The following is a 12,737-nucleotide window of genomic DNA, read 5'->3' on the forward strand; positions in this document are numbered from 1 at the left end:
ATGCCACTGCAGAAGCCTCCTTGTCTTTTATAGCCAGCAGGAACATGGATCGTGGCCCACAGATATCCACCTGGCCTCTGGTGTCATCATGTACCATGGTGCCATGGACCTACCTCACCCTGCTCTCCAGTACAGGCCACGGACACCAACACAGTTCCCACTGGCAGCCCAGGCCACAGACATCAACATGACTTCAGGCCGGCAGTCTGTGGAGGCCCCAAAATGTGAGCCTATTTCCACATTGATCAAAGGTCAGAGAGGTGGAAATCACCTCTATTTCCTTCTAGGTTACTGTGTTTCTACCTCAAACAATGGTCTTACCTAGTTTTAGGTTGGAGGGTTCTGCTCGCTCAAGGTCATTGTCAGCAGGTGTGGCTAATAGCCGGACCTTGTATTCCAGGAATAGAGAAGTAGATGTGTTTCTACCTCAAACAAAAGTCTAAGGATCCAACCAAGTTTCCAGGTCCCTTAAGGAGATAACACTGGATTCCATCCAGGGAGTGGTTTGTCTACGGATGTTTTGGTCTAGAATGTGAGTTGTTTAGTTTGGTTCTAGCGACGTAATGCTTAACTATGGATGTAGCCCGTGACTGCAGTTTTTTGTCTTACTCCTACATTTTGAGGTCAGGGGTATTTTAAGCAATTGGAAATTAAACATGGGCTGATTTCAGTATTCACTGGAATTCCCTCCTGGTACTATTCCATGTTTTCTGTCTTATTATCTTTGTATTCTTTACTAATATTTCTAAATCCCAACGCCCCTACAGGCTGATCCCTGACACAGTCCAGACCATGGACATCTGCATGGCCTTTGCTGGTAACATGGGCCGTGGACATCACATCTTCCAGAAGCTGTGAGCTACAGATGTTAACACGGCCTAATGTGGCAGCATAGACCACAATGCCTCCTGCTGCAGCAGGACCATGAACCCAGACATGTCCCCTGGCAGTAGCATGGACCACAGTCACCAACACAGCCTCCAGCCTCAGAGGCCTAGACATCAACGTGGTTCAGCCTCTCTCTGCCGAGCATGCACTGCTCCATCCTTCCTACTCGTCCATCCATAATTCACCCGTTGCAATGGCATTGGAAACCGCAGTGCATCACTCTGTGTGTGCCTGCGTCTGCATGTGTGTATGTATTTGCCCATACAGTTCTACATGCAAATACTCATTGCCACGAGTCACTGGTCTGGCTCAAGGCCTCTGGTCTCTTAAACACCAAAAATACTGGATTTTCAAGATTTCTTTGATTACAGCTATGTTTCTGGTTTTCGTCTTTGGTGGCAATGACGTGCTCCCAGGTCTGGTTCTGCAGGACCAGCTCCTCCTCGAGGTCCAGCAGCTTGTAGATGGAGTAGGCGTTGGGGTTGACTGACTTGAAGCATTGATCTGAGACTGCGTGGCTGCAGGACTGGTCAGGCCACCCTACGCTATCATGGGCTTTTGGGTGCATCCATTTATTTACTGATTTTCGTTTTTTAAGACGGGGTTTCTTGTATAGCCTTGGTTGTTCTGGAACTAGCCTTGTAGACCTGGCCTCGAACTCAAAGAGATTGCCTGCCTCTACCTTCTGAGTTCTGGGATTTAAACTGTGCACCAACACCCGCCTTAAAAATGTATTTATTTTATTTTATGTGTATGAATGATTTGTCTCCATGTCTGTATATATACCATGGCATGTCTGGTACCTACAGAGATGGGAGGTCAGGCCAGAAGATTTTTGGATCTCCTGGAACTGGAGTTATAGATGATTATCAACCACCACATGACCCCACATGAGTGCCGGAAACTAAACCCAGGTCCTCTGTAAGAGCAGCAGTCACTTTTAATAGCTAAGCCATCTCTCCAGCCTCAGGGTTTTGTTGTTGTTTAAGATTTATTTCTTGTATTTTTGTACATATGTGTTTATGTGGATGCCTGCAAAGGCCAGAAGAGGGCGCTGGACCCTGTGGAGCCGGAGTTACAAGTATTGTAAGTTGCCCCATATGGGTGCTGGGAACCAAGCTAGGTGCTCTGCGGAGTAGTAAGTACTCTTTACTGAGCCACTGAGCCATCTCTCCAGTCCTCTAGCAAGCTTTTTTTTAAGGTAAAAAGGGACAAATATAGTGGTACACCCGTTCAATCCCAGCACTTGGGAGCTAGAGATGAACAGATCACTGTGAGTTTGAGGATAGTCTGGTCTACACAGTGAGTTCCAGGCCGGCTAACACTAGGGCCAGTGAGAGGGCTCAGCAGGCAAAAGGATTGGGCACCAAGCCTGCCGACTCGAGTGTGATACCCAGAGTCCACAGGTAGAGAACAGACCCCTGCGAGTTGTTCTCTGACCTCCACACATATACACTGCATTCACAAAGACTGTCAAACAGCCCTGCGTGGCAGCACTTGGGAAACTGAGGCAGAAAGGCTACTACTCTTAGTTTCGGGCTAGCCTGGGCAACAGTGTGAACTCTTGTTTCAGTAAAACAAAACTAATACAGTAAACTTCAGTTAGGAAAGTATCTCCCCTGTGTTCCCAACCTTCTGAACTACATACAAATAAACAAACCAAACAAAACCAAACAAAAAAAGATTTGCTACACTGTATTAACATTTTTAAAGATGAGGTAAATTAAGTCTTCCTGCTTGCTGGAGAAGTTACGAGAAGGCACTTGAATTTTTAAAGTTTCATCTACTGATTTACTATGGGGTGTGCCACAGTGAACACGTGCAGAGGTCAGAGAGCAACTTTCAGCTGATTTGGGGGAGACTTATTTCTGAGCCCTTTGTCAAGTCCTTGCCTCAAAGGACCTTAACCTGCTGTGGCCCTTCCCTGCGAGCCTTGGGGCTGACCTGGGCTCACTTCAAAGGGTCAAGAACAATGAGCGGAACATGGCTTCCCCTAGTATCTCTCCAAACACAACACCCAGCATCTCCTCCTCCCCTGGAGACTCAGAGCCTCAGAAGCAGCCCTAAAGACAATAAAAGAGCGTCACTATCATTCCAACAGCATGCCCTGTCTGAGGACTAGAGCCAGGGTTGTGTTGTTAAAGGGTAGAAAGTCTAGCGGTGACATGCACAAAATACCAGAGTACGCGACAGACACACCCCCAGAAGCCACGAGCCCGTCCACGCTGGACCTCTCAACGCTCTGTCTGTCCTTGTCTTGTTGCTGTATGTGCGCCTGAGTATGTGCTCATGTTGCGTGTGGTGCATGCGTCCATGAGCGTGTACAGAGACTAGAGGAAGACACCAAACCTAGGGCTTGCTGTTCTTCAGCTAGGTTGGTGGCCAACAAGCCACAGTACTCTGTCTGTCCCACCGACCCCAGCGCTGCAGCCATGTGCACTTAGCCAGGTGAGCAGAGGACCCACACTCATGTCCTTTATCTGCTGAGCCATTTCTGTATCCCCCAGCTCCAGTGTCTATGCAGCCCAGACTGGTCCTGCAGGTACTGTGTGCTGCCTTAGGGTTTTCTGCTGCTGGGAAGAGACACTATGACCATGACAACAGTTCTAAGGGAAACATTTAACTGAGGTGGCTCGCTTAGTCTCAGAGGTTCAGTCCACTATGACCATGACAGGGAGCATGGTAGCATGTGGACAGATGTGGTGCTAGAGCTGAGAGTCCTACATCTTGGTTTGCAGGCAACAGGAAATTGACTGAGACACTGGGTGGTATCCTGAGCATAGGAAACCTCAATGCCCACCCCCACAGTGACACACTTCCTCCAACAAAGCCATACCCGCTCCAACAAAGTCACACCTCCTAATAGTGCCACTCCCTGAGAGATTATGGGGCAATTACATTTCAACTACCACCACAGTAGCTAAGCTAGCCCCAAACTCACAGGTGCGGGACTACAGGTGTGCTCCCCCTTAGCTCCCTTCTCATCTCACTCTCACATGTTTCATGGTGGAAGGAAAAACTCAACTCCTAAAGGTGTTCTCTGACCTCCACACACACACACTCACACACTGGCACATGCACACACTCACACATATACATACACACAAAATAAATAAATGTAAAGAATGCTTTAAGATATAACTGGAGCCTCCCAAGTAAAAACAGCAGCCTTCAGTTTGAATCCTAAACAGCTGGATGAACTCCAATTCTCTTCCCATTGAGACAGGGTCTCACTGTGTAGCCCAAACTGGCCTACAATTTCCTAGAGTCTAGACTGCCCTCAAATTTACAGAATCCTTCTGCTTTAGCTCCCCGAGTGCTGTAATTACGAGTGGGAGCTATTCTATCTGACGCAACTTCTTTCCTAAAAAACTTGGTGCGACCGGGTGTGCTGGCACACACTTGGTGCACATCACAGTGCCTGGGGGGCTGAGGCGGGAGAAGAGTGGGTTCAAGGACAGACTGAGATTCAAAGGAAGATGCTGTCTCAAGTAACAAAACACAGAAACAAAAGCCAGGTCAGTGGGATGACTCATAGCGTAAAGGTTACCAAGACTGACAAATCAGTTCTGTCCCTGGAACCCACAAGGTGGAAGAAGAGAACCAACTCCCAAAAGTTGTCCTTTGACCTCCACACAAGCTCACACCCACACCCCCCACAACAAATAAATAAGTAAGTAAATAAATAAATAGAATTTAGAAATTAAAATGGGGCTGGAGAGATGGCTCAGTAGATAAGAATACTTGTTGCTACTGCAGAGGACTGGGTTCAATTCCCAGGACAGTCCATTGTGAGCTCCAGGGGAGCACAGGCATGCACATGTTCATCTATACATATGCAGGCAAAATGTTCATACATATAAAGTAAAACAAAAATTAAAAAAAATAAGCCTAGTTAAAACATCAAATAGAGGGCTGCTGTCCTAGTTAGGGTGTTTATTGCTGTGAAGAGACACCATGACCATGGCAACTCTTATAAATTAGGGGGCGGGTAGGGCTGGCTTACACTTCAGAAGTTCAGTCCATTATCATCATGGAGGGGAGCATGGCTGCAGGCAGGCAGATATGGTGCTGGAGGAATAGCTGAGAGTCATCTTGTAGGCAAGAGGAGGTCAACTCAGAGTCACACTGAGGGACACTTGAGCAAAAAGACTTCAAAGCCCACCCCCACAGTGACACACTTTCTCCAACAAGGTCACACCTCACCTCTTAATGTGCCATGGGTCATTTTCTTTCAAACCACCACAGCTGGTGAGATGGTGCAGTGTTAAGAGTACTCAGTGTTCTTCCAGGAGGCCCAGGGTTCAGTTCCTAGCATCCACACAGGCAGCTCACTGAGCTGCAGTGGATGCTGGAGCCATTTAGGACAGAGTTCAGGCTCAGGTAGACCATCTGAACTCATGACGATCTCAGTACACAGGGGCCAGACGCCATGATCCTACTGACACCAACCACGACTATATACGGCAAGTTCTAAGCACCAGTTATGACGGGTATACCAAATAACTGAATGAATGGCTTTAGGTGCTTATATGGAACTTCCCATAGGAACAGTGATCACACAGAGAGAATCGATCATGCAAATCCTGGAGTGTATAGAACACAGACGATAAAAACTTGCTTTCTCCAACTAATCAATGTCCGAAAAAATGGGGGTGTTGTATAAGAATGAGGGGAAGAAGGTGTTGTGGAGTAAAGACATTCATGGCATAAGAGTCAAACCCAAAGCCAATGGGACTACATCACCATCTGTCTCCAGACCCGTTGGGCCCTGCGCACACCTCTGGCTGCACCTCTCACCCAGTCCCCTGGGTTCCAGCCACACTCTGGGTCCCCTGGATTAGCTCAGTGCTTCAGTGTGCAGGCTCCTCGCAGGTACTTCCCCTGCCCTGAATGCTGTCCTCCCACCTTCCCTGCTCCACCATTCTGCCTCAGCAGAGGGACAGCCCGGCCCTGGCCAGGGTATGGGATTTGGTCCTTCTAGTTATTCACTTATACTGTACCTTGTGCTTCTAATAGAAGAAAAAAAAAATTTTTTTTTCTCAGACAGAGGTTTCTTTGTATAGTCTTGACTGTCCTGGAACCACTCTCTAGGCTGGCCTTGAACTCACAGAGATCTGCCTGCTTCTGCCTCTAGAGTGCTGAGATTAAAGGTATGCATCACCACTGCCAGGCTCATAAAAGCAAATTTATTGCTTTTCATTCCCAACGTTGGGAGACAGGATCTTACTACACAGCCCAGACTGGCCTTGAATTCACAACTCTCTTGCCTTGGTCTCTGAAGAGCTGGGTCTACAGGCACACATCACTACGAACTGCTTTATCTCTGCATCCCTCCCAAAGACAAGACGCTCCTTGAAGGAGAGGGCACCCTTTTTTAGCCATCTGACAGGAGCTAACTAGAGTCTTAACAGAAGCCAAGGGTGATGGCTCACACTTGTAATCCCAGGAGGCTGAGGTAGGGAGGTTGCCTTAAGCCTAAAGACAGCTAGAATCTATATCAAAACAAAATAAAGAAACAGAGAGCCGGGCGATGGTGGCGCACACCTTTAATCCCAGCACTCGGGAGGCAGAGGCAGGCGGATCTCTGTGAGTTCGAGACCAGCCTGGTTCAAAGAGCTAGTTCCAGGACAGGCTCCAAAGCCACAGAGAAACCCTGTCTCGAAAAACCAAAAAAATAAAAATAAAAAAAATAAAAAATTAAGAAACAGAAACCTAGCATTCAGGACTCGGAGATACTGAGCTTGGGGCCAGTCCTAGGTTATACAATAAGACCCTGAGTCAAAAAAATAAATCAATATAAAAAAGACCTGAGCCGGGTAATGGTGGCGCATACCTTTAATCCCAACACTCGGGAGGCAGAGGCAGGCAGATCTCTGTGAGTTCAAGGCCAGCTTGGTCTACAAAAGCTAGTTCCAGGATAGACTTCAAAGCTACAGAGAAACCCTGTCTCAAAAAAAAAATTTAATCCCAATCCAGAGACCATACTAACTTGTTAAGGGCCAGCACAGTCCCTGCTGATCTTATGTTGTGGTGATGTCTACTGGTACAAGAATCTAGTCTGACATTCAGAAAGATGAGATCCTAGGGAAGGACTCACCGTGTCGTGGGACTTGGGAATGGGTACGATGATGGCCAAGACACAGATGAGCTGGAAGATGGCTCCCAGGAAGAGTCCGTACCGCAGTAGGTTCTCTAGGAAGGTGGGCTCGGGCACCTCAGGAGGCGAGAAGTCCAGGTCAGAGGCCATGACCCAAGTCACCACTGCCAGGGGCCTCTTGAGAGTCACACTTCTCCAGAACCAAATTCTAAATGAAAAGAATGAATGTCAGTGTCTTAGGCAGGGTTTCTATTGCTGGAGGAGACACCATGACCATGGCGACTCTTATACAGGAAAACATTCAACTATGGTGGCTTGCTTACTGTAGTCAGAGGCTGTTTGTTCGTTCCTGACCACTCAGCCCTGAAATAACCTCACAGAAACTATATTATTTGCAATAATGTTTGACCAATAGCTTAAGCATATTTCTAGCTAACTCTTATATCCTAAACTAACCCACCTCCATTAATCTGTGCATCACCATGAAGTCATGGCCTACCAGCAAAGTTTCAGTAAGCTCCAGCAGAGGCGTCTGTCTCCATGGTGACTACATGGCTTCTCCCTGACTCCACCTTCTTTCCTCCTCTATCTGCTTGGAGTTCCTGCCTTGTTCTATTCTGCTAAGCCACGGGCTGAAACAGCTTTATTCATTAACCAATAAAAGTAACACAAATACAGAAGGACTTCCCATACCAGCTTACAGTTCAGAGGTTTAGTCAATTACCGTCATGGTTGGAAGCAAGGCAGCATGCAGGCAGACATGGTGCTAGAGAAGGAGCTGAGAGTTCTTACAACTTGACTCATAGGCAACAGGAAGCGGTCTGAGACACTAGGCTGTAATGAGACCTCAAAGCTCACCTCCACAGTGACACACTTCTTCTAAGGCCACACCTCCTAATAGTGTCACTCCCTTTGGGGAGCCATTTCTTTCAAACCCCACAGTCTGGTTTCTTTTTTTCTTCCTTCCTTCTTTCCTTTGTTTTTTGCTTTTCAAGATAGGGTTTTTCTGTGTAACAGCTCTGGCTGTCCTGGAACTTGTTTTGAAGATCATCTTGGTCTCAAATTCATGGAGATCCACCTGCCCCTGCCTCCCGAGTGCTGAGATTAAAGGTGTGCCACCACTACCCCACTGAATGTCAGGTTTCAATGTGTGATCTTTAAATGCCCTCCCATACCACCCATACATGAATGGACAAAATATGAAGCAACTTAGTATAGTGTAAACAATTCTTGAATCCAATTAGAGAATATATGCACATTTTTCAATTTTTAAAATTTTTGATGTTTTCCAAATATAAAGCTAATAAAATTAATAAGCAAATGCAAAACCCCCCAAACAATGCATTTACTAAAGACTCACACATTTCTGTGTTTTCTTTTTCTCTTTCCTTTTTGTTTCATTCTCTCTCTCTCTCTCTCTCTCTCTCTCTCTCTCTCTCTCTCTCTCTCTCTCTCTCTTAAATATTTCAAGACAAGGTTTCTCTATAGCTGTGGAGCCTGTCCTGGAACTCACTCTGTAGACCAGCCTGGCCTTGAACTCACAGAGATCCACCTGCCTCTGCCTCCTGAGTGCTGGGATTGAAAGTGTGTGCCACCACCACCCAGTTTGTTTTGTTTTTGAGACAGTGTCTCATTCATCGTGGGCTGGCCTGGAGCTTGCTATTAACCCAGGATGAGCATGAATTCCTGATTCTCCTGCCTCCACCTTCCAAGTGCTGGAATGACAGGCTTTCATCCTTATTCCCAGTTTACTTAGTGCTGGGGCTGGAACCCAGGGACCCATGAAAGCGGAGTAAGCACTCTACCAACTGAGGTACACCCATCTGATTTTGTTTATTTATTCGTTCACCTAGTCACACAGCACTTAAGGATACCAAAGACTGAAGAAAGAAATACAGACAAATGTCTGTATTCAGAGCTCTGCTCCAAATGGAGGCAGTGACCATGGAGACAAGCTGTATGGAGAGAGAAAACTGTTCCGGAGACATTTAAGAAAGGGACCTTGTGCTCTTGTATGGGGTAGGAGGGGAGGCCTCTGCGAATGTGGCAGGGCTTCAGCAACAGACTGGAGCGGCCACACTTGTCATTTGAGGGATGCACACTGTGCATAGATAGAAAAGGAAATGTGGAGACCCCTGGATGGGAAAGGGGACCCACACACTGAGTGGTCAGGAGGGAAACTGGAAGCTGGTGAGATGGGCTGGGAGCACGAGCAAACCTTAGAAGACCCAGACCTTCTTGATTTGACCAAGTAAAAAGTAAAGCGGAGGTGACAAGATCTAAATTACTTTTTGATGCTGTTATTTTACTTATTCATTTACTTTTTGTTTATTTGTTTTTATTTTCTGAGACATAGTCTCTTTATGTAGTCCTGGCTGTCCTGGACCTCATTATCTAGACCAGGTTGGCCTTGCACTCAGAGAGAGCTACCTACTTTTGCCTCCCAAGTGCTGGGACTAAGGGTGTGTGCCATCACCCAGCCTGGCTGCTATTATTTTGAGAGAGGAATACAGTCTGCTCTAACTCAAGAAACCCTCCTGCCTCTCAGTCTCTCACATGCTGGCATGCAGAGATGTGCACCACCACGCCCAGCTCTAAACTAGAAGTTTGAATGGAGAGGCCAAGAAGATGCATGAAAACCTAGCCCACACAAGAAAGTTGGTGGGTGGCTGGAGAGATGGCTAGAGAGATAGCTCTGTTCTTCCAGCAGTTCTGAGTTCAGCTCCCAGCAACCACATGGTGGCTCACAACCATCTATAATGAGATCTGTTGTCCCTTTCCGGCATACATGCAGGCAGAACACCATATACATAATAAATAAATATTATTATTATTATTATTATTATTATTATTATTATTATTTTCCGAGACAGGGTTTCTTTGTGTAACAGCCCTCCCTGGCTGTCCTGGAACTCACTCTGTAGATCAGGCTGGCCTCGAGCTCACAGAGATCCACCTACCTCTGCTCCCCAAATGCTGTGATTATAGGCGTGTACCATTACCACCCAGCTTTAAATTAAAAAAAAAAAAACTTAAAAAAAAAAAGAAGGTTGGTGGACAGGCAGAAGGGGGGCAGTCAGGCCTTAGCCTACCTCTCTTCTCACCAGCCTATTTCATTCTTTTTTCTTTCTTTCCAGATAGGGTTTCTTTATATAATGGCTCTGACTGTCCTGGGACTCTCTGTAGAGCAGGCTGCCCTCAGAGTCAGATATCTGCTTGCGTCTCTGAGTGGTAGGACTAAAGGTAGGACTAAAGAGCCACACCGCCTGGCTCTCGCCCCTTCTTAATCCCTTGGTAAAGCTGGAAGAACTGCCTGTGGTTCTCCAGGAGCACCTGAGTCTTTCCAATCCTGAGCCATCCATGAAGCTCCCATCTGCCCAGGACAGCCTCCCACCAAGACTGCTGCTCAGCGCCCTACTTGACCTCCAAGCCTGAGTGCAAGGCCTCCCATCATGCCTCTGTGCTGCCCTCCTCCTTAGCTTCTTCTTCATCATGGTACCTACAAGTGGCATCCTTCTGCCACCCTAACAATAAAGAGACCAGTGAACTGTGGCATTAGCGGCACCTGAATGACAGCCTTCGTGCTTTCAGAGAGAGCTGTGCCATACGGTGTGATTTCCAGCTGACTCTGAGAGACCCAGTATGGTGCTTATGGGCTGCACGTGCCCCCTCCCCCCCCGAATGCAACTGGTCTGAACTGCAGCGACAGATAAAACCAGACCTAACTCCAAGACTTCTTATGAAAAAATGTAAAATATCTCATTAGCAATGCTTTATGTTGATTATATGCTGAAACATATTGTTAAATTACTAAAATTACTTATTTTATGACGTCAAAACCTACTAGAAAGCTAAGGTGGCCAAAACGAAGAGCTACTGACGTGAGAACAGACGTACAGGCCAATGGAATAGAAAGCTCCAAATAAGCACGTACTCCTAAGAGAGGGCGGCTTTTAAACGGTGCTAGGAAACTGAGTGTCCACACGCAAAAGCAACAAAAGAAGCTGAACAGGACCCTTGTACCCTACACAAAGATTAGTTCACATTGACCCAAGATCTAAAAATATGAGCGCAAACTATAAAACTGTTAGAGAAATCTGAGGGGAAATCTCTACAATACAGGATCTGGCAATGTTTTCTCAGATGTGACATCAAAGGCACAAGCAACAAAAGAAAGAGGTCAATTAGACTCCACATAAAAATCAAAACCCTTTGTTTAGAGGACATTTGTCAGAGAGAGAAAGACAGGCCAGAGAATGGAGGAGGACACGTGTGACTCACACACACAGCAAAGGTCTAGCTTCGGACAAAGAACTTCCACAGGGCAACAGTACAACAGAAGCCGCGAGGCGGATCCGGAAGAGGCACCTGCTGCCAAGCCTGACAACTTGCATTTGAAGGAGAGAACAGACTCCCAAAAGTTGTCTTTTGGCCATCACATACGTGCCGCAGCAAGTGTGCCTCTGTCCCCTAAAACTACGTGTAGAAACAATGAACAAAGGAGAGCATGGGAAGTCAGGCAGTTTACGGCTGTAATCCCAGTACTCAGCTGGAAGATGAGTTTTCTAGGGTTGGTGGTGTTGGTGAGGTGGCTTAGCAGGTATCAGCAGGTAAAGACACCTGGTGCCAAGCCTGAAGGCTAAGCTTGATCTAGGATTGACATGGTGGAAGTCCAGAATCAGCTCAGCTCTCAAGTTGTTCTCTCTCTCTCTCTCTCTCTCTCTCTCTCTCTCTCTCTCATACACACACACACACACACACACACACACACACACACACGGTGGGGGATTTAAAATGTTAAAAAATATATAAATAGGGCAAGTGGGCATGAAGCATCAATGAGAATGTGGAGAAATTGCACTGCTGGCTTAGTCACTGTTCTACTGCTGTGAGAGACACCATGACTAAGGCGATTCTTAGCAAAGAAAGCATTTAATTAGGGGCTTGTTTACATTTTCAGAGGGTTAGTCCATGATCATCATGGCAGCAAGAAGACAGGCATGGCGCTGGAGCAGCAGCTGAGAGCTTTTTATATCCTGAGCCGCAGGAAGCAAGACTGTGTGTAGTGTGGGCTTTTGAAACCTCAAAGCCCACCTCACAGTGACACACCTCCAAGTCCTTCTCAAACGGTTCCACAGTTGGGGACCATGCTTTCCAACACAGGAGCCTATGGGGGTCATTCTCTGTCCTACACCACAGCTGCTAACGGGAGTGTAAGCTAGCACAGCAGCTTTGGAAACCAGAGCTTTAGTCTAAGAGGGTAAAGAAGGTCCAGAAGCAGGGGTAATAGAGACATAACACGTCCAATGACACTGAATTTATTCTTAGAAATGATAAATTTTGAGCCACAATTACAGGCACACATCTGTATTCCAGGACTTTGGAGGTGGATGCAGGAGAGTCACAAGTTCAAAGGCAGCCTGAGCTACATGACACCATCTCCAAAAAGGTTAACTCTATGGTATATTTTAACACAAAACCTGTTTTTCTGTTTACTTATTTCATTTCTCTTTTTTGGACACAGGTTTTCATGTAGCCAGGCTGGTCTTGCTGATCTTGCTGCCTTCAACCTCTGAGGACTGAGATTTTAGGCCTATACCATCATGCCTGGCTTACCTGCTTTTTATGCTTTAAATGTAACTAGCTAAAAAACATTATATGGTTCTATAGACTAGCCCTGCCACCACAGGCTGTCCAGAGACTAGCCCTGCCACCACAGCCTATCCAGAGACTAGCCCTGCCACCACAG

The 12,737-nt window shown here is 46.7% G+C and overlaps 1 protein-coding gene across 1 annotated transcript in view; it reads right to left on the bottom strand.

The window, feature by feature from the left end:
• The window catches only part of Manbal (mannosidase beta like), a 31,051-nt gene that overhangs the window by 9,056 nt on the left and 9,258 nt on the right, over window positions 1-12,737 (bottom strand). Inside the window, exon 2 of the mRNA XM_005363022.3 lies at window positions 6,989-7,196. Within this exon, the coding sequence (XP_005363079.1) occupies window positions 6,989-7,138 (150 nt within the window). The 5' untranslated portion in view covers window positions 7,139-7,196. The remainder of the gene's footprint in view (window positions 1-6,988; window positions 7,197-12,737) is intronic.

The sequence above is a fragment of the Microtus ochrogaster genome, linkage group LG8, assembly GCF_000317375.1.
Source record: "Microtus ochrogaster isolate Prairie Vole_2 linkage group LG8, MicOch1.0, whole genome shotgun sequence".
In the NCBI taxonomy this organism is placed as follows: domain Eukaryota; kingdom Metazoa; phylum Chordata; class Mammalia; order Rodentia; family Cricetidae; genus Microtus; species Microtus ochrogaster.